The 22,047-nt window shown below is 31.5% G+C and overlaps 1 protein-coding gene across 4 annotated transcripts in view; it reads right to left on the minus strand.

The window, feature by feature from the left end:
* Positions 1–4,649: 4,649 nt before the first annotated feature.
* The window catches only part of LOC106459322, a 124,490-nt gene continuing 107,092 nt past the window's right edge, over positions 4,650–22,047 (minus strand). For 3 of the 4 annotated variants that reach the window (XM_022385987.1, XM_022385972.1, XM_022385966.1), the window contains 3 exons: positions 15,508–15,613; positions 13,660–13,837; positions 4,650–9,376 (listed from right to left, as the gene is read on the minus strand). In XM_022385987.1, coding sequence (XP_022241695.1) covers positions 9,160–9,376; positions 13,660–13,837; positions 15,508–15,613 — 501 coding nt within the window. In that variant the 3' untranslated portion in view covers positions 4,650–9,159. The remainder of the gene's footprint in view (positions 9,377–13,659; positions 13,838–15,507; positions 15,614–22,047) is intronic. The other variant, XM_022385978.1, reaches the window with a different exon arrangement.

The raw sequence follows: 22,047 nt of genomic DNA on the forward strand, positions 1-22,047 counted from the left end.
CTGAAAAGGTGGTGTCTGTTTACTTGTGACCACGCTGTGTACTTACATATTGCTTATCAAGTTTAATGATATTTATCTATTAACCGTTCAAACAGCCAGAAGTTGCTTCCCCATCTTTTAAATGTTATACTTCGTGATGTGTTTTCCACCTCCAACTTAATGTTTATTTTAAATTATGTTTTTCATTCTATTAAAGGTTTTATATTTTATTTTGCGACCTATATATTGTATTACATTTGAGGGCGTTGTTATTGTACTGTAAATAAGGAACTAATGTTTTGTATGTGTTCCATATAAATAAAGGGTTTATTTTGATTTCTGTATTTTTGGTTCTAAAGGGTTTATTTTTACTTACATTTTCAGTTTTGATATTGAAAATTTTTTTTTCATGTTATATTATAAAGTATTTTCATAATTTAATTATAAAAGGCTTTATTGTCTACTCGTTATTTGTTGCCTGTTTATATAGCCGTTTGCGTTAAGAGAGGATGTTTGATCTTTCATTGAATCGTATGCCTTATTATATAGTGCATCTCGTGCGGTTTGCATCTAGTCTAATCAAGGGAAATGATTTGTAACTTTTTAATTGATGTTAAAAGTTTGGTTTGAGGTGAAGCTTAAGCCAAGGCAGAAGAGAGTTGTAATATGCAAATACTAAATACAATACTCTCCTATAGTATGTTTCATTCCTTCAAAATATTTTATTGTTTCTAAGTTCTAATCTAGAAAATCCCAATTCTGGTTGAAGTCATGTATTAAATTCAGCCATATGTGATAAGCAACGTATCTACTATTTCATGGGATAGTTACTTTGTATCCTACTTTAACTTGTGTGCCAAGAAAAGCTATGTGACTGTCACGTGGAGTAGAGATACTTCAGCATTCTAGTTTTTCTTTTTCCGATTGGTCAGCTAAAAGAGAAGATATAATGCAAATGTAGTTTGGCACCTTCAAAGTTGATTTGTGTCGAACTTGAAAGTGCCAGAACATGTTGTGGAAGTCTCATTATTGTTTCAATGCTTCGTTACCTTCTGACTGTGAGCACTTTTTTTTTTAAGATAATCTACAATGAAAAGTTATTTTCATTTCTCTCTCAGTCCACTCCATTTAATTTATTCAATCTCGAATACTCCACAACACTCATGCCACTTTAATAATAATCTGTGTCCTTTAATTATTCAGAAAATGATGTGTTTAATTTTTGACTTAAACACCATGTCTTGTCTCTTTCACTTCAGTTCAACAAATCACAACTCATGTTCTTATGCATACCAGGTTCTTAAATCTCTGGCTGTTGCAAATGACCATACAACACACAAAATAAAATCCAGTTCAAAGAATCTTCCTATATATGCCCCCTATTTAAGCTCTGTTTCTATGGTATTCATGGTTTAGAGTAATAATAAGTCATACACAGGTAAACTTCACCTGGATAACAGACGTTCAAAGATTTGGGTGAATGGACTGTTAATGTAAGAACAAGTACAAAAGAGAAGAAACAATGATGAGACTTCTAGAGTACATACCGACACTTTCAAGTTTGAAATGAATCTCAACTGACGACATCAAATTGCACTTACATTATGCCTTCTCTTTTAGTCAACCAATCAGAGAGAAAGAAAAAAAAAGGAGGACCAAAATGCAAAAGTATCTCTGCTTCATGTGATCTCTAAATGCAAGGTCAAGCAGCACAAAATGCAACTATCCCAAAAAAGAGCAGGTGTGTTTCTTGACAGGTCAAGCTAAAAATTTATTACAGTGTAAACTAATCCAATTAAAGACGTTACACAAGCTAAAAAGAGACAACTATCCCATTGGTTACAGTCCTGTCCATCTGACTTTAAACCTTTAGTTTATAAGAGAATACGTTGATAACACTTTTATTGTATTCAGAGATGTCAGAAAGTTTCAAGATTATTTCAATTCTAAACACAGGAATATCAAGTTTACAGTTGAAGAACAAAAATAATATAAATTACCTTTTTTAGATCTAGATGTCATCAACTAGAACAACAGATTTAAAATCAGATATTACCAAAAACCAACATTTTTTGGTCTGTACTGTATTTTAGCATATTCATACCTCATTGTTACAAAAAATAATTTAATAAGGATTCTAATTCAAATAATGTATGAACTTACTAGCTCTTTTTGTAATTTTCATGATGAAGTTATCAATAGTAAAAAATATTTTATTAAAAATGCCTTCCTTCTAGCATTCATCAACAAAATTATTTTTTGAATATATTAATAAAGTTTACAACCCCAAAATTCTAACCTCAACGTTCCCAAACATCATATCACCTTGGTGTTACCCTTCATTGGTTCTCAAGAACATTCTGCAATCAACTTATCCCCAAGTCAGCCTAAAAGTGATCTTCAAACTGAACAAATAAATATGTATTTTTTTCCTTTTTAAAGACAAAATACCTCCTTCTTACAAAAAACATTGCTGGTGGTGTATCAATATGTACATCCATGCTGAAAGCATGGCTACATTGGTTCAACCACCCGAATCCTAGCTACTAGAGTTAAGGAGCATGCACAAAACAGCACTTCCAACAACTCAGAAATTTACAACCACCTAAGCAAAGGCTGTAATGAGAAGCCTTAACATAGAATACTTCAAAATAATAGACTCAGCAATGAACGAATGGACGTTAAGGAAAAATAAGCACTCCTAATTCAAAACTTAAAACCAAAGCTGAACAAACAGCTAAAAACACCACTGCATCTCAAACTATGATAAACTTATTATGTTCGAGATGGACAACGAGTGAAAACTTCATTGAACAAATATCAATATCTATTTCAATTACAAAAAAGTTAGTAACACCTCTAGTTGAATTATGCTAAAGATTCAACCAGATCGACTATGTTCAAAAATTAGAACCTGGAAAAATTCAAAATTTTTGTAGATTTGAAAAAATATATTAAATGAGAGTAACATGTGCAGTATTTGCATACTACATTTTATCACATGGATTCCTCTCAGATTTGTAAAGGTTTCTTTTCACTTTTGTTAAATATTTTAGAATTAATATGGGTAGAAAAACACTTAACCAGTAATATTTTGATAAATGTAAAATCTATGAAAAATCCCAATTTCTGTATGTTAAAACTTCAGTTAGTCTTCTATCTTTTCTAATAATCTTCCTAGATATTTCATAACTGGTTTACCATGTATATCTATCTTTTACCTTAATGAACAATAAACTACAAGTCGTACTTCGTGAGCAAATTTGTGACAATTAACAGAAGCTGGAAAATGTTCATTTTCTATGTTACAATTGATGAAGCATCTAATGAACATTTTTGAAATTTTCATGAATTCATCAAAAGTAATAAAAATTAGCAATAAAATGCATTACCAACAAATTTTTCATCTTCTATAGCATTGGTGATTTTTGTGTCCAGTTTGCTTCCAGTATGATTATGACATCACTTTGTTTACACTTTATCACTTCCTTTCTCTAAGAGTGTGTGTCTGCCTGTGAGCTAATTTAACAATAAAGTAGTAAGCAAATAAGTTGCACAGTATTTTAAGCATTTAAAACATCCTAATCAGTTAGTTCATACATGAAATTACATTACAAATCAAAGCTACTTCAGAAAAGATAAAAAATTTGTATTTAATGTTTCTTTTAATAAATGTAAAGATCACTTAAAACACTTTGCTTCAAAATTGTAAACATATTTTTCACAGAATGTCCTGATAAAACCACTCAGATAAAATGAAAAGTAATATTCTCTTAGGAAAAAAAGAGAAGCTGAATGGTTACTGAATAGCATTAACTCTTTTTACCAGTAATTTTGAGCATTCTGCCAAAATAATTTAATGATTTCCTAATAATTATCACTATACCTTATAAAGTTTCAATTTTCTTAATTTTAAGGATAATAACATGGTTTGGGTTAGTTTTCAGCTAAAGAGACAAAAGTGTTATCGGCTGCTGTCACTGTCTGCTTGGGTTTTAGGAATGGGTTAGTTTTCAGCCAAAGACACATAAGTGTTATTGGATGCTGTCACTGTCCAAAGGCTAAATCAGGATTTTTCGCCAGACACTGGTAGTGTCCACCCAGGTTTAAGGAATAAATTTCCTAAAAATTCATTTAGTAAACTTAAAGTAAAGGACAGGTTCAGGACCAGGTATTTCATAAATTTTAAATTAGTGGTTCTCACAGTTTATCATAGTGAGCTTTACTAAGCCAAGAAAAAATGAAAAATACCTGTGATTCCCTACAATTTATGAATTGAGAGACTGCATGTGAAAAACCATGTAATATAAGTCTGACATGTCATGGTTGATAAAGAATATTACCTGGCAAGATAAATAAAAGTTTAGATATTGTTTTTTAAAATCAGCAACCCTTTCTTTTAAAAAAAAAAGACAGACATGAGGCTCATGCCTTCCCTGGCACACCTTAGCACCATCTTAGTATTTGAAAACTGTTGCTTGAATCATTACTATTTATCATACAATATTATTATAATGAAATACAAGTTGATATTCGCATTACAGTGAAACATTGTTAAAACTGTATACACATGACATTTTACATTGAGCACAAAAGAAAAACAGCTTACTAAACATTTTTGTCTCTTATTGCTACTGATAAATCTGATTTAAATAAATTCATTCTCAAGCAAGTTTTTAAACAAACAAATTTTTATTTTACCAACTGTTAATTCCACTAAATTACTTATATTTTTCTAAAACCACACTTTTACAGTTATGAAAATACCGAACTGTGAAAATAAATAAAATGATGAAAACTTCTTGCATCCCATGAACCTACTCTAATGTATAATATAAAGTTTGTTTGCAATTAAGCACAAAGCTAAAACAATGGGCTATCTGTGCTCTGCCCATCAAGGTATCGAAACCCGGATTCTAGCATTATAAGTCCGCAGACATACCGCTGTGCCACTGGGGCGCATTATAATATAAAGAACAGTATTTGAAATTGTGACACAACCAATTACAAAATACATCTTACATACTTTGAGACAAAAGACAATTTTATTTCCCATTTAGAGTAAAAGACTGTTAGTTGTTGGAATAAGATGTACAGTCATGTTTAAAGGGTTAATTTTCTAGCAGAAGTGCCATTTAGACCCTACAAACAAACACTAAAGCTTGAAAACACTCATACAATCTGTAACGTTAAACCTGTGAAATAATGTTTTCTGCTCTTATGCCATTTCTCCAACAATAACTAGAAATAGGGAAATTAAACTTCAAAACTGTACAAAGTCATTTTTACTATATCCTGATAATATATTTATTTTATTACAGACAGTCAGTTGGTTTCACTGACTGACTTTGATCTAAAACAAATAAAATGATAAGACTTCAAGAAAAGATTTAGGTACAAAAAAAGTGAAACTAAGATGATTATCATTAATACAAATATCTATTTGGTTATATAAACAATTTTTGTCTATAATTATTAACCAATATAATAAAGGGAAAGTAATGTTTTTATTCTGACTAATCAAAATTATGTTCAATCATGGTACATGTATTATGTTTAACAAAGATTTGAAAACTGATATTTTCTCTAGTGCTATGCAGCCCAAACAGGATTTAAGATTAAAATTTCCTAGTGGTCTCATAAAATGAGACTGGGTTTTAAGGCTAAAATTTTCCACTAATTATGGTATTATGCTGATTCAAATCAGATTTAAATGCTGAACTTTTTTTATAATCATGATGCTATATATTAAGGTGAAACATATTGAAAGGCTGAAATTTGTTTGTTTTGCTGAATGTTGTATGAAGTTACACTAGGACTATCTGCATTAGCTATCCTTAATCTTGAACTGACACTCTAGAGTGGAAAGCAACTAGTCAACACCAATCACTGACAACTCTCATGCTGCTCTTATCAGACTGAACATTAGGATTTGACTGTCATCCCCCACCATTTATTTTTTTGCTGATAATGAGATAGAAACTGTAGAATCCACCGGGACAAGCTTGAACATCGATAAAATCTTATTTCATGATAATGCTATCATAAAACAAACAAAAAATAGTTCACACATCATGAAGAAACTTAGTGGTAATGAAAATGTTATGAATTTAAATGGGAATTTTTTGAAACAACACTCACATAAGTTAAAAGCAATGCTTAACTCTCTCTAGCTATATTACTATTGTAATAACCCATAAATCAGTCCTAACAAAAGTATTATAACAATTATAAGTTGGAAAACTAGAACAATATAGAACCAAAATATATGGTACACTTTATGAAATTTCTATCATAACAACTAAATGTTACTGAGAAGTTATATATTTTATACATAAAATATAACTATTAGTCTTCAAGCATCTCTCCATTTTACTTATTGTAAATTTGCCTTTTCTGATAGTTTAATAAAACTTTCCTCTGAAAATTCTTACTGTCTCTCTGGAAGCAATAATTACAAGAACAATCCAACGTTTCTGATAAGTCTTCCACTAACAAAACAAAAAGTTTACATACTTCAATGGCTGTCATACAATACTGCAAGAAATTATTTTGGTTAAAGTCTATTGATGCTAAATGAAATAGAAGGTATTACTAATAAACAAAATTTTAGGAATTTTAGAAGGCCATTTAAAGTGCTCATTTATTTTTTAAAGCTGAAAAACTGTTTTAAACTCAAATCTGCTTTATAAATTTAACTCAAATGAACTTTTCGGAATATACTATATAACTGTCTAAAAACGTTCTGATATTATTACTTTATGAACATAAACAGAATTTTAATTTACCCTTTCTAGTCCAGTATCTCATGCTTTTTAAAATGGCAAATGACATCATTAAGTTTTAAAAATTTTATTTGATCTCTTCCCTCAAATCAGCTACAAAATAAAACTAACTGAAATGTTCATATTTAGAATTTTGTTGTGATATAAGTTTCATTAACATTTGTTTTGGATAAAGTAATAAAAATCTAAGGTCTTGACCATAATTTCGACTTCTGTCTCCCAACTGTAGTAATTTTTAATTGAGTAGTAAAGTATGTTAAAACATCCTAGCTGCAAAGATTAAAATTTGTCAATGTACAAAACATATCTGCAAATCTGTGGTATTCGTACATGTTTGTTGCTTATATTTAACTATAACAGTTTGAAAACAATGAACATTTTTGAAGTTGGTAGGGTCAAAAACTGTAAAATTAAATTGACTGTAATTTTTGTTTACTGACTTTCAAACTTCTAAGGCTAATGAATCACAAATAGTCTAAAAGTACGACTGTTTTACTTTTTACAACCTATTTGCCATAGATCTTTGTTTTTCCTTATATGGGTTTTAAACTTCTAGTTATTTACAAAGAACCCTTCATGATCACATGCTTTCACATACTCTAATGGTATCACTATTTTGTATATAACCTACAGGTAATGAAGTAATTGCTTTGGTAGTTGCTTCACACTTTATAAACACTTCCACTGGTAATTTGAAACAGTGAAGTATTGCAGTGGATTTCACCTTACATGAGCTTAGAGATTAGCTTGGGGGGAGGAGCCAATTTACTATTGTAAATAAAAAGGATTACAGGTATAACTTTTATAACTAAGATATAATAGAGTAAATAGTACATATTCACATTACATTTACTGATACCTATTTTATCACAAAACTTCCAACAAAATGGGTTAGTGCATGATATAATGACTATATTACTGCTAATTTGTTTGTTTGTTTTTAGTTATGCAAAAGCTACACAAGTGCTATCTGTGCTCTGCCCACCATAGGTATTGAAACCAGGTTTCTAGCATTGTAAGTCTGCAGACATACCGCTGTGCCACTGGGGGACATTACTGTTAATAAGCATGTAAAACTTGACATTTAAGCCAATGGTTATGGGCAATACTGAACAATGGCATAGTACAAAGCCATATCAAGCAGTGGTTTTTAATTCATTATAAATTGCAAATTTACCAAAAAAAAGTCTAATATAGATTCAAAAATATTCAATGATTATCATATTTTATATTTGAAGTGTCCATGTTTCAGATGTGGTAAAGTTTATAAGATATTTATGTTTATTATTCCAAATGCAAAAAAAAAAGGCAACATACTGCCACCAGGCTGGAAAGGATTAAATAAAATACAATTGATGTAATTTATTTTATGGTAACATTACATCTAACTTCTAGAGACATGATGATTGTATCAGACTGAGATGGAACAATGCTATTTTAAAAGTCAGTAGATACTATTTTTTTTATGTAACATTCTCAATTTCTTCATAAAACAAATTCAACTTTCCCAGAATCTTAAAATCCCTGATTGTAAGTAATTTTCAGAGGAACACTGTTAAATCCTGTAACTTTAGTATAACATATTTGGGTGCAATTTATTTTATGATCAACAAGACAATTATGTTCTCAAATGCAAATGAGAAGTATTTTTAAGACAGAAGTTAGGTTAATACAGTTTTACAATGTTAATTAAAGATAAATATATATCATATTACTTTACAAATATAGGGAGAATTTTAATTACACATTCTAAAACTTCTAGTCATTTGCATACTGAAACCAACATTAAATCAGAATGTGCAAATTTGCCATTTTATCATTTAGTTGTCATCATGACCTACAGCTGTGTGGGCATAGCAGGAATCTGTTAACATATGACATCACTAAAAGTATCTTCAAAGTCAGCTAATATATTAGTTTAACTAATTTAAAGAAATAACCATGGCCAATGACATCATACATTGAATATGTATATACAGTGATAGTGATAGTTCTGTACACTTAACAAAGGCTTCATTAAAATTACTTTTTAAATAGCAGCTGATTGGAGAAACTAGGTGTTAACTATGAATGATAATTACATGCTGGTTGTTTACATGTTTTACCTATTAAAATGATGATAATTATATGCTGGTTGTTTACATGTTTTACTGATTAAAATGAGAGGTAAAGGTTTTTCGTAAAAATGTGTTAAGAAATTTGGAAACCCTAACAACATGGCTATTTCACATAATGTTACAAAACATTCTTCTACAATGACTATGCTTAAAAGCTGAGCTCTTCTTCATAGTTAGTGGTTTCCTGAAAAATGAGAACCCTAGAATATGTTGAAGACATACAAAGCATTTCTCCAATGACCTAGCTTTACTAGAGTACAAAAAATACTATCTACAAATCAAGTTGGGTTAAAGTTTAAATTACTTCGAACTTCAAGAACTTGAAACCTTGGTTCTATCATCATCATTGGACGAGGTTGAATAATTTCTTGTCTTCTAACATCTGGATTCTTCACATGTTTAGTCCGTGTATGACACTTGACTCCATTTCGTTTACGCTCTCTTTGTCTTTCATTTTTCCACCAGTTTTTCAAACACGTCACTGTTACCTTTGGTCTGAAAATCAAAGTCAACACTTTAAATAAAAATATTTAATTACCTGTATCTTTCATATTTTATTTTATCACAAATAAAGAAAATGTTGTTCAAGTAATAAATTGACATTTCTACACATAATAAATACATTTCAATAAACCACTTACATTTTAAATCTTAATAAGTAATGCTCTGAAACAAGATTAATTTTTTTGGTGGCAAACGTTAAACCAACAGGGTCTTATAGCTTTATACACTACAGTATTCAGATTTACTTGGTAGGATGATATTTTTGGAAAACTCGTAACACAGATCTAAGAATAATTTACAATTTTCAAGCCATAAGGAAAAGTGTGCAAAATCACATTATTTCGTAACCTACAAAACTGTAATGATTTCACGAATGCCAACATTTTTAAACTATCACATTCTTTCATTTAGTAACAGTCGATTTCCAATCAGTTATTGATAAATAACTAAGAGTGGAAATCGTACAGCCCTCTAGCTTTGATTGAGACAGCTATTCTTGGAGTATTGAAATATAAAAAGCAAATGAGTAATATAGAAATAAATAAATAAATATTGAAATAAATGTGGCAATACAAGTATAAATAAATATATTTGTCTTTATTTCTCTCAATATATTAGTTAATCTTTAATTTTGGCATAAAATATCCTCCATAGATGTTAATAATGGAAACATAAAAAAATAACTGTAACAGAATGAGCAAACAAGTTCTAACTTTACAAAATTAGTTTCCAAAATTGATGAAACTAAAGTTTTTACTGAAACACATATTACTTGTCTGCTCAATTTGCTTTTGTGCCAATATTTCTGATGACAAAAACAAAATAAAAAGCTTTATTTACCTTTTATAATGACCAACAGCTTATCTATATTTTAGACAATACTTCACAATAATCCATGGCCATGCTGAAGCCCAAAACTTTCAATATATAATGACCAACAGCTTATCTATATTTTAGACAATACTTCACATTAATCCATGGCCATGCTGAAGCCCAAATCTTTCAATATATAATGACCAACAGCTTATCTATATTTTAGACAATACTTCACAATAATCCATGGCCACGCTGAAGCCAAAAACTTTCAATATATTTAACTTTTTTGAATCTGGTGGCATCATTTCAACCACTTATGCATTTTCATTCATAAAATTTAATAACTTAAAAGTTACACTACATCTGAAACAGAAACTACAAATATAATGTATTATAACTACTGAACATTTCTAAACCACAATTAGTTTGTTTTTGGTAAAAGACAAGGTGATCTAAGGACCCAAAATAACCCCATCAAGAAATATTTATGAATATAGTACTATAAGAAAGTTCACCCAAGTTTCATTTTCTAAATCTCGACATGGTTACATCCTACAGCTACAATAAAAAAAAAGGGATTCTTAGATTTGATGGTATATTAACCTCTTTAATTTAAGTCGTCTCATTTTCTGTTTGTTGTGAAACCAAATAACATAACAGGTATAATGTTTTATGAGTTTAAAGAAGACTTGTCTGGGAAAAATACAGATTGTGATCAAAATCAGGTAAATATTGTATAAAACACTCAGTAATGTGATATGTTTTATACCATTTTGGTGATAAAGTTAGGAACACAAAAGATCTTTGTTCTCCAAATAATAATAATAGTTATAAAAAAACTATATTACAGTCAATATTTCTCCATTGCAGCTTCATCAGGGCTAGTAGTACAAGAACTGTTTGATGTGAAAATATATGTTAACTTATTAAACTGTTTTTGGTGTTCTACTTCTCAAGACTTTTATAACGTTCTTTTAACAATGTTTATAATACTACTGTTATTTTACAATTGTTCTCATATTATACTGATACTGTTATTGTGATACTAACTATATTATTATACTACCTTTTGACATATCTTACCTAAGTGAAATATAAGATGAAAGACAGTTTCAAAATGTTTCACCACAAAATAAATACAAATTGGGGTGGTTGAGAACAAATATTTTGATTTGAATGGATACAAAATTTACTAAAAGTGTTAAAATAAGAAAAAAACTAGAGTTACTTACTTTATTATTAATGATGCAAATATATAGAATGGTCTGTCGAATATTAATAGAGAAAAGTGGTTGTAAGGCTGTGTAACATGCTAGTGTATGCAAGTTTGATCTACATGTTATAATATTAAGAGTGCTGGGTATGGTTTGTGTGTTAATGAGAGTTTAATCATGTGAATCATCCTGTATCTGTTTATTTTTGGATTTTTTCATTAGTGAGTATATCATTCACATATTTCCTCTCTTTAAAATCTTTGGTTTTTTTGTAAAGTATAAACTGTAAATGGATTTTCGTTGTCTATATTTGAGGTTCTATTTTTGTGTAGAAAGTATTCTGTTGGGATGGTTTTGTTTTGTTCATATTTTTATAATGCATTAATACGTTCCAAGATGCAAATGTGTGAAGTTCTTCCAATTTCTTCTATATGCATCTCTTCATATATATATTGCATGCAATTTGATTGCATTTTTGTCCAGCTCTGTTTTCTTAGACATAGCATTGTTTCTGTCACATTTTGTTTTTGAATATGAAGAGTGAGCTATTTTTTTTTTTCAGTGTTTTGTCTGGTTTTTTGTGTCATGTTGATTGTCAGCTGCAATTGTTTAATAATTTTATGAATTTTGGTTGTGAGTGTGTTGCTTATGAAAAGAACGTTCATTATAGGGGTGTTTTGTATGTCTTTTTTCATTTACAGGTCTGTTGATGTGTTTTAATGTGACTTGAAAACTTTACTGATGTAATACTCAAGGTATTCATTTTGTAGTATTAGTGTTTTAAAAGTATTTTTGTGCTGTTTAAATGCCATTAAGCATGGAACAGTTTCAAATTATTTTCTTTAGTTTTCCTAGTATTGTTTTCCCCTTTTGATTTGATCAGAGTGGTGTGATGTATAATGGAGAAATATCAGCTTCTTACATTTTCTGTTATACATGGAATGCTGTATTTGTTTGTCTTGACTTTCAGAGTTACGTTTAAGAAGGCTAAGTTTCCATCTGTGTTGGGTAGTTATAGTGTGAACTTGAATGATGGGTGGAAGTTGTTTAGGAAGTGATAGAACTGTTGTAGTGCATCTCTTCCAAGATTCCATATACCAAATATGTTGTCAATGTATCTGTATCACACTTCTGGAGTTAAACTTGTTTTGTTTCTGTGTGTGTCAAGATCTTTTGTTTCTAGTGTATGCATGAATATTACCAAAATGTGACTGCTGCTCTGCTACCCATTGCTACTCCTTTCTTTTGTTTCTACAGTGTACCTCAGAGTTTAATGTAGCTGTTGAACAAAAAAAAAATAATTAAGTAAATGATAAGACAGAGCACATGATGTCTTCATTCTTGCATATTAGGGGACTTGAGAAAATACAACCGTAAGCCTAATGACACCATGCATTAGCATACTTTGTTAAAATTTTGTAATTAAATGTATTTTATATACAATTAAAAAAAGTGATATAAATAGATAGTACTTATTTCACTATATCTTATTTATAAAAGTTAAATCTGTACATCTGTCATTTGTTAATAAGTTATACACCAAAACAAAATACTAGATCTGAATTTAAGTGATATTTTGTGAATGACTTTAGGAAAAGATTACACAGAATTTTGAAAACATTAATCATGCCACCTACTTTTTAAGGGGTTAAATGTTTAAAATTATGAAGAGTCTTGAACTAAAAAAATACTTTATATGTTAAGATGATAATCAGGTTCACAGCTGTCACCTGTCTTTTTTATCTCAAAAAGTTTCAAGCACAGAAAAATTTAACTAGTTTAAAAAATAAATAAATGTACACTGACAAATATTTAAGATCTGTTTATAAGATAAGAATGTGTAATATAACACAATTATTTCAATAACTGTCTAAGATAAAATGAACTAACAAGTATTTCTGAACCTCTTTCAAAGACAAATTTATATTGAGAACAGTTGTATTCCTGATGAAACAAAAATTTTTTATAATAACAAATGCTGCAGTATCTGTCACAAAGGTATTACAAGTTAGAGCTGATACAAAAATTACAGTACTGAACTTGAAATAGATGGACAAATCTTACATTTCTCCACGAGAAATAGGTGTGAAAAAATGCAAATACACAATAACTATCCTGAAGATGAACCTAAACTAATAAAACTCTTACCTGTGCTACAGATAAGCAAATATGAAATAAAAATTTTACAATAAATATCTTAAGCAATGGGTTTTGCTTATCAGAGGGTTCTAAAACAAATTTTACCTCTCTTGTTGACGTAGCGTTGTTTCATTTAGGATGTCAGTATACATTTGGAGTGTTCTCAGTGATGGATTCCTGCATGCTTGATACCATTCTCTCATAACTGGTAATTCTTTAGATGGATGAAATGTCATTCGACCATCATGAGGATGAGTGTCCTTTGTAATGAATCCACTAGCACCTGGCAAAGATAAAGGTTGGTTGTATCACTGCAACATAAAAATGTAAAGGCACAATAAACCATATTTTATGAACATAAAAAACATGGTACAATAATGTAGAAATTTTTATTCTTGCAACTTCACTGAACTGAATTTGTTGTCTCCTCAAGTCCAACCTAGTGTTCTCATTTGTGGGAGGTGGGCAATGACAGAGAAGGGAATAGTTTGTCAGGGCACAGTACCGTGAAGGCCTGGCAAGGATCTGGAAAAATACTGGCAGACAGGGGCCATGGCAAGGCTGCAAGGGCCATTCATCTCTTCACCAATGAGATTTGACTTCAGAAACCAATGAAGTCTTACACATCACAAAGATGATTAAGTAAATAAGTAAATCCCATTATTCCAATAATTGATAAAGAGAGACCTATTTTTTTTTTTCTTTAGCAAGTTGATGGAATAAATAATAGAGGAAATATCGTATCAGAATTATTAATAGAATTTTCAGCCTGTTCACATCAGTCTAATGAGAGTTTCTCAATTGCATCATACTAATCATCTCTTTAGTTTGAGAAATAAAGCTTTCTTACTAAGTCATATATGTTATTCTGTTTTCAAATTAATATCAGATAAATTTTAATAGTTTTGTTTATTAATTATTTCAGTCAGTGATCTACTTAATTAGTTAACAACAGTACACATCAGTTTAAACATTTTATTCTTCAGTTACTTATAAGTCAATAAATTGAATGATATTAGTAGTGATTAACAGTAATTAAATAATCAAGTTCAAAGAACAAAATATAAGTTACATTACTATTGTTTGTTCTTTTAAGCAGCCAAACCATGTAATTAGACAAGTGACGTTTTAGAAGTGGAATCCTCTGAACATTTGTCCAGGAGACTATGGACCTAGGTGGCTCCTAGAAGGGTCCATGGCCAGCACCCCAAGTTGATGGTTCCAAGGAGGAAAAGCTCACTTGATCTAAAAGTGATTTTATGTTGTTTTATTTTTTAGTGCCCTAAAATACATTTTTGGATATTTTGGAAAGAACTGTCCATGCTTCATCTTTTCCAACTTTCATAGTCACTTCTTCTCTTATGATTACCACCAAAAGTTATATTTAACTGATTTATCCAGCCTTTAAACAGATTCTGAGTATTCATTGACAACCATTTTGATTACTCATTCCAAAAGTTTTGTTGATGTTAGGATGTGCATGATTAGCTGCTTCATAACAAATTACACAAATAAGTTGCTGATGTTCAACTTGATTTTCTTTATATGCTTTGTTCTCTAGTCTTTGTGTATTTTGTTTCTGGACAATTACACACTTTTTACAATCAGCAGAGCTCTGTATTTTCATTTTTTGGCTGCACAAAACATATTTTTTAATCCATAGTTTTATGCTCTTCTGAACATTTTTAACATTTGTGGCTTTATATGAGATTAAATGTGAGAATTAACAGATCAATGAAAGAGTCATTTGTGTAATGAAAGTATGATAAATGCACTAATCAAACAGAATTATATAAGATAATAGCACACTATCAAAAGTCGATATGCTTAACAGATCGAAATAGTAGCTTCTTGAAATAGTTATTTGAGTAGGATGAAAAATAAATTCATTCACCTTTTAAAAAAGTTTTGAAGAAAAAGGTCTAGAAAGTGACTGGACAAACAAACACTTACCCACGTTTTGTCGTCGAAATTCTATGTACCACTTTCCAAATTCTTTACATTTTTCTCGCCCAATTTTCATTTTTGTTTTGTTATTGGCAATGTTTGATAATACTGGCTACAAGAAATAAAAATTGTAAATCTAAAGTTTTAACAATTTTAAAAATGTTAACATTTTTCTTACCTGAAAATGTATTTAAGATAGATACTTATCTCTCTGCACCACTAAGAGCTATTACCCTGTATTTAACTGCTGAGAAATTTCCTTCACATGCCACAAGCCTTAAATAAATTTCCACCCCCATATGTGGTCACTTGTATTGTGCCAGCCCATGATGTAATCACCATAATGCTGTAGTCCTCAACTAATAGAAGGGTAATAAATCTTCCATGCATAGTAATCCCCATGAGCACTAGCACATCATCATAGACTCGTTCTTGATTAGGCAAAAAAATGCACCAGAAGTGGGGAAGAAGCGTGGGAAGGTGGTGTAGAGAGGTAGGTATTTATATGATATACATTTTTTGTTAAGAATGATGTTTACCTCTCTTCATCATTAAGAGCTAAATCACACACTAAAGATGGTGGAAGGGCTAGTTCTGATCAATTATAAAGATGAGATCCTTTCTGAAACTGCAACAAAAAGGAAAAGCCTATGAGGTGTGACTTCCATGAGACCACTGATCACCTAATGGAGCAGCAACTGGTGGAAGACTGCATCTGTTTCAAGTAAGGAATACTCTCCACCCAACAGTTTTTCTTTTGTTATAGTACTGTGATTACAGAGAAAATCTAGTGTTGGTGGTTACATGTCACCAAGGTGAACATAAAATTAGAATCTGTAGTGTGGCTAAGTCTTTTAGGTCATTCTGTCTTGGTCAAATACATACTCAAGATACATACTATAGTGACAGGATGAAGGGAGGAGAATCCCTCACCTATGTCATGAAGTTCCATCCAGCTGGAAGTACTTGGAAGATATTGTAATGGGGTGTCTTGTACTACATTTCCAGTTAACACTCCCATCTCAACTGAGGGGTGTGCTCAATCAGTCTCTTACCAGATGGAAGGCACCACTTGCAGAGGAAACTTTCCATGTAGTCTTTTCAAGTGGAGCTTGGGATTGGGGAAGTAAGGGTTCTCTCATGCTCTACCAGAAGAAAAGAAAAGGGGAATACAAATAGGGGAGAACACCTGAGAGTGTGTATGGAAAATGGAGAATGCAATGGATTACCATGACTAAAGACAGCAAGTGCCAGTGAGTTGTGAAGACAGAACTACTACATCTGGTGCTGTTTCTCTTTTTTTTATTTTTTTTTTCGTTAAAAGGCATAGAAATGATCAAGTCATCTAGACAGATGTACCACCAAAGCAGTCTTGCAGAAAACCTGTTTCTACAGTAGGCACTGAGCAGGGGTGGGTGGGATTAACAGTGCCCTTTTTTCCTGCTCAATGTGGATTTTGGGTAATATTCTCTATGATGTAATGCTGGTACATGGCAGGATCTAATGACACCAAACATAATGAAGAGATTGTTAGTTCCACATGTAATGTAGTTTTTTTCTTTTTCTATTGTTCCAGTGTTAAGTACGTACATGGTGTTGTCCTGGAAAGTGTCAGAGACATGAAGATTGTACAAGATCAGTGATGGAGCAGAATAAGATAAAACAGACAAATTCACTACACTAGATCCTCTGGGTAGACAATAGAATGGTGACTGGAGGGAGGTGAAACCCAGAGGCAGAAGAAATTACCCAATGATGTTAGTAATGTGTTTGATGTAGTCCACATACTAGTCTAAAGGCAATGAAAGGAGGCAAGAGAGCATGAAGTATGTTGAATTTGTTGGGAAGTGACATTAAAAAGGGTATGGTGAAACTCACACAAAGAAGAATAAGCTAGACAGATGAGCTGATGAATCCAACCAATGAATGGGAAATGTCCTAAGAGAAGGAGATACGTCATAGTAAAACAGGCGATGGCAGTTACTACAAAAACAAGGCAGTCTGTGCAAAGTTGAATTGGATAACCTGAATAGGAAGTAAAAGATGACTAGTATCAGAACAATTGTACAATGAAGAAATATAAAGGAGAGAGAAGGAAGAAAACATCTGATCACACACCTGGACAGCCCATGTAGTAGGAAGAAAGGAGCAGTCAGGGAACATCATTAATCAGTCCCTATAATATAGAGTACAGGAGGCACTTAAGGTGTAAATGTCAGAATGACAACAACCACAAACAAGTGGAAAGACAAAATATGTTTACAGGGATAAATGATATAAGGAACAGGAGGACAACCTAGGTGAATGTGATGATTGTCAGCCCAAGAAAGGAATTCTAGGGTGAAAAAGTATAGGTCCTTGGAGTGGTTGACTTTCTAGTAGTTGATATAAGAAATGACCGTAGATCTGTCTGAGTGGATCATCACAAGTTGACCTGACAAACATGACCAAAGAAGTTGGAAAATCCAATAAGCTGCAGAAATCTCCAGAAAGTTGAATTGTAGAGATCTAACACCAGAAAGTGGTGGTGCCACGAACCTCCCCAACTGTAGAGAGAGAGGCTCTGGTGTGGAGATGCAAGACAAGTTGAGGGGGAGGAGTGGAAGACAAGAAAAATGTGGAAAAAAAAATGAGAAATGAGATGTTGGGATAGAAAAGAATCAGTGTGGACAGGAATGTTGGTGGATGGGGGAAATTGAAAAAGTCAGATGATGGAGGCTCATGAAATAAAGGAATTTAAGAGTCATCATGGTTCAGTAGCAGAGTGTCATATACCTGACTTATGAGAGTAGCAAACAGAGGAGGAGGTACCTGTTCCTCATCAGGGAGAGAACTGGAAGAGAAGGCAGGTGGACAGAGGGTGGTCAAAATCATCCACAGACAAGGCAGACAAGGAAACAGAATTATGAGGAACCTGACCCAGAGAAGGAGTAGGCAGAAAGGAACCAACTGCATGATAGCAGTAACATCATGAACACATAATGTACCTTCAGTTGCCATTGATACAGGTGTACAGGATTTCTCAAGAGGAACATCTGGGCCTCAAGACATAGAACCAATGTGGATTTGAGAATTCATGATAAGTTGGGAATCCATGAGCATATTTTTATTTTTATCATTATATTAACATCAGCAGATACAAGCATACAATACAAAAATGCAAAGGACAAAAGTAATATAACACTAAAGAAATGAAGGTAGTCAATAAAAGTGACTGGAAGCTCAAAAGGTGCAAGTAAAATCATGTCTGAACACAGGCAGTGCTGAGAAAAGAGCGAGTCTATAATCATGTATCAGTGCTTTGTGGGATTACTGAGCATGGAGGTTCAGTAATTTTCCTGTTGGTGGAGGGTTACAGTATTAGGACAATTATATTATACACTGGAATAATATACATGAACACGTGTACGGGTGGTAGTTTGTTCAAGACTTGTGGCCTGCTCAGCAAATTCCATGCCAGTTGCATGCAAGATAATAGCTTTTAGTGGTGCAGAGGTGTAAGTAGTCTTTCTAAAGTTAACTTCATTACTGTTAGTATTTTACAATTCATAATGAAGCTGATAAAGGTTTTCCACAAAATACTAACAATAATATTAATTACACTAACAGTGATATTTAGCTGTGACAGATACAAATGAGACGTATAAAAATATATTTCTAAGCAAAATCACACCATTAAAGTGGGCCAATGCAAAAATAGTTTAAGTTTTGTTTTTCCAAAAATATAGAGCAAAATTAATATTTAACTAATAATAAATGTGAATTTCCATAGCTTTCTATAAAATTTCCATGAAGAAACCAATTACTTAGTGTGTAATGACATATTTCTCATGTAAGTTCTGATAATGAATTCTCAATTATTCCAGCATATAAAAAATACTGCAAAAGTCTTATTTCTATAGATATACACTGGATAATTATGGTAATATTATGATTACTATATTGAAAAGTTTGTGGTGATCTTTTTTGGTAAAAATATATAGGTTTACCTTCAAATCTTAGGGTTTTTATCATTTTATGGCAAGTTGATATTCATTTGCTTTAAAAAATGGTTATTGCTGAATAACTTATTCATGTAACTGAATCTGTCAGAAATTACTAAATACAGACTAATAACAGTATAACAATGCATAATACCATGAAATTATATATTTACACATTAAGGACTCCTACTTAGTACTAGTTCTAGCTAGATAGAAAGCACTGAAAAGGAAAACAAAAGACAAGTTTTCGTTACACATTACTTAAACACTGCCTAAGTGTAAGCAAAATGTAAGCTTAAAATTGTTTGGTTTACTGATTTCTCAGCACACATTTTTCTACAGTTTCTTTCGGTCTGTATAGTAAAATGTGAAGATATTAATTATTTTAATATTTTCTTTCTAAACTTCTGTACGTACCAATAGACTACTTGGTTAAAAGCTTATGAGGTCTTTTATTTATAAAATTATTTTCTTAGTTTTCACAGTGATGATTGAATACAAAAAATTTTAGAAACTTATATACTTAAAGATTTTTCATGTTACCACAAACTTAATATCTACATAATAATATTCAATGTCTGTGTGTGTCTGTCATGTTACTCCTCCTAAACCTCTGGCCACACCTACTTTTAAATGGAATTTTTTATGGGAATTCCCTAAAAGTGGACTCCAAATTTGGCATTGATTTACATTAAAGCACATCAATAAGTAGGCCTACTAATTACTGTTCATAACTCAGTTAAGGAAATCAAACTTGCATTATAGCAGCAATGATCGTTAAACTGAAAAAAATGCAAAATAGTAGTTCAAGCATTACATTTGCATTATAGAAGCCCTTCAAATGTGGGCAAAAGGTCCGTGGTTCACTAGTTTCTTATAATACTTAGATTTTCACTTTATGGACCATTTTAATCTCTGTCCAAAGATCACTTAGTGTCATAAAGATTTCTTGCCAAATAGTAAATGTTGTGAATTTCTTTCACTGAATTATATATTACCTACCAAACACTGTAAGAAGAGTCTTTACTAATTTTATCCCATGAAATTAAAGGAAAATTATTTTGAATGAGAATTAGTTTCATTTTAGTAGTCTTGTGAAAATCTGAATGAAGCAACCACTGGAATGGTATTAATAAATGTACTTTTAGCTTCCTAAAGATTATGTACTATGTTGTATATATGATACAGTTTAGGAGTAAAAAAAAGTAATTTAATCCTAGCTTCTTGTACCTGAAGATGTCTAAAATATTAAATGAAATCACTGTTTAAATATTTCTGTAAAATAAAACAAACCTGAGAACAGACAAATTAGTCTTATGTGAGTAATCAATTAATTCATTATCAAATTCTATTAAGTGTCCAACTCGATAAACAAGCAAGGTATTTGGGAGCCATCAAAATTCCCAGCAAGTCCAAGATGGTATAGCAATAGTGAAATATTTCTCAGAGGTATAATATAAATCATTTCCAATAATAATTGTACAAGCACTTTTTTTAACTGTCACTTTATGTTAAGAAGGATATTTAATGCATTAATTTCATATTTAAAAAAATTTGTACAACACATATATCTAATTTAATGTTTGTAACAATTTTTACTACAGAATCTAAATCCTTCAACTATTGCCGAGTTTCTGCAAACTGTATAATCATAATGTCACTTAAAAATATGTCTTTTCACACCAATTCTATTCCACCAGTATATTACTGTATGGATCAGATTACAGTAGATTGAATAAATTAGTCAAATCTATTAAGGGCTCATAATACTTTGAGATCATGTGGATGCATTAAAGCTTTTTAACTGGCATTCTGCCTGGGCAGCATTAGGACTGAAATCACAAAATGTTAATGAAGATGTAAGTTAACATTGTCTTAAATCGAAAATGTATTTACAACAATACTTACCTCTTCTCACACAACAACTATTACTTGACTGCTAGAGTTTTTCCCTTTGCCCATCTAAGCATTGGTCTGATTTTTACTTGCTTGTTCCAGTCTTTTATTCCCCACTTAATTTCCCTTGGTAATATCTGTCTTGTGACACTCTCCACCTACATCAATGCATCCTCTATAAACACCTTCTTCCGATAATATTATCACTTTTTTGAGACTGACCCAATCCGCAGACTCTAACACCAACTCTTAGTGGGGAGGAAGGGTGGGGGAGGAGGTACATATTGTTGGAAATACATTTTCAATTTAAATGTTAACTTCCAAAACATACTTATCTCAACTCACACTACAGTCAGAATTCAACATTGATAAGGTGGAGGAGCTGGTGAGGGCATTATTCATACAGAATGCATATGCATGGATCGTTGGTGTGCCAATACGAGATTAGCACCCTAGTGGGGGAACTGCAGAACAGGTATGCTCTTCAACCGGAAATTAAATCATTCCATATGGGTGGAATTTGACATGATCCATCATCACCAGGCCCCAACCAGCTTGCTGAGGTCCCACTGCTCAGGGTTGGAATTATAAGGCCATAGTTCCTAAGTCCCACATTGATGGCTAGGGCATTTAGAATGAAATATATATATATATATATATATATATA

The sequence above is a fragment of the Limulus polyphemus genome, unplaced genomic scaffold (assembly GCF_000517525.1).
Source record: "Limulus polyphemus unplaced genomic scaffold, Limulus_polyphemus-2.1.2 Scaffold27, whole genome shotgun sequence".
NCBI classification, from domain to species: Eukaryota; Metazoa; Arthropoda; class Merostomata; order Xiphosura; family Limulidae; genus Limulus; species Limulus polyphemus.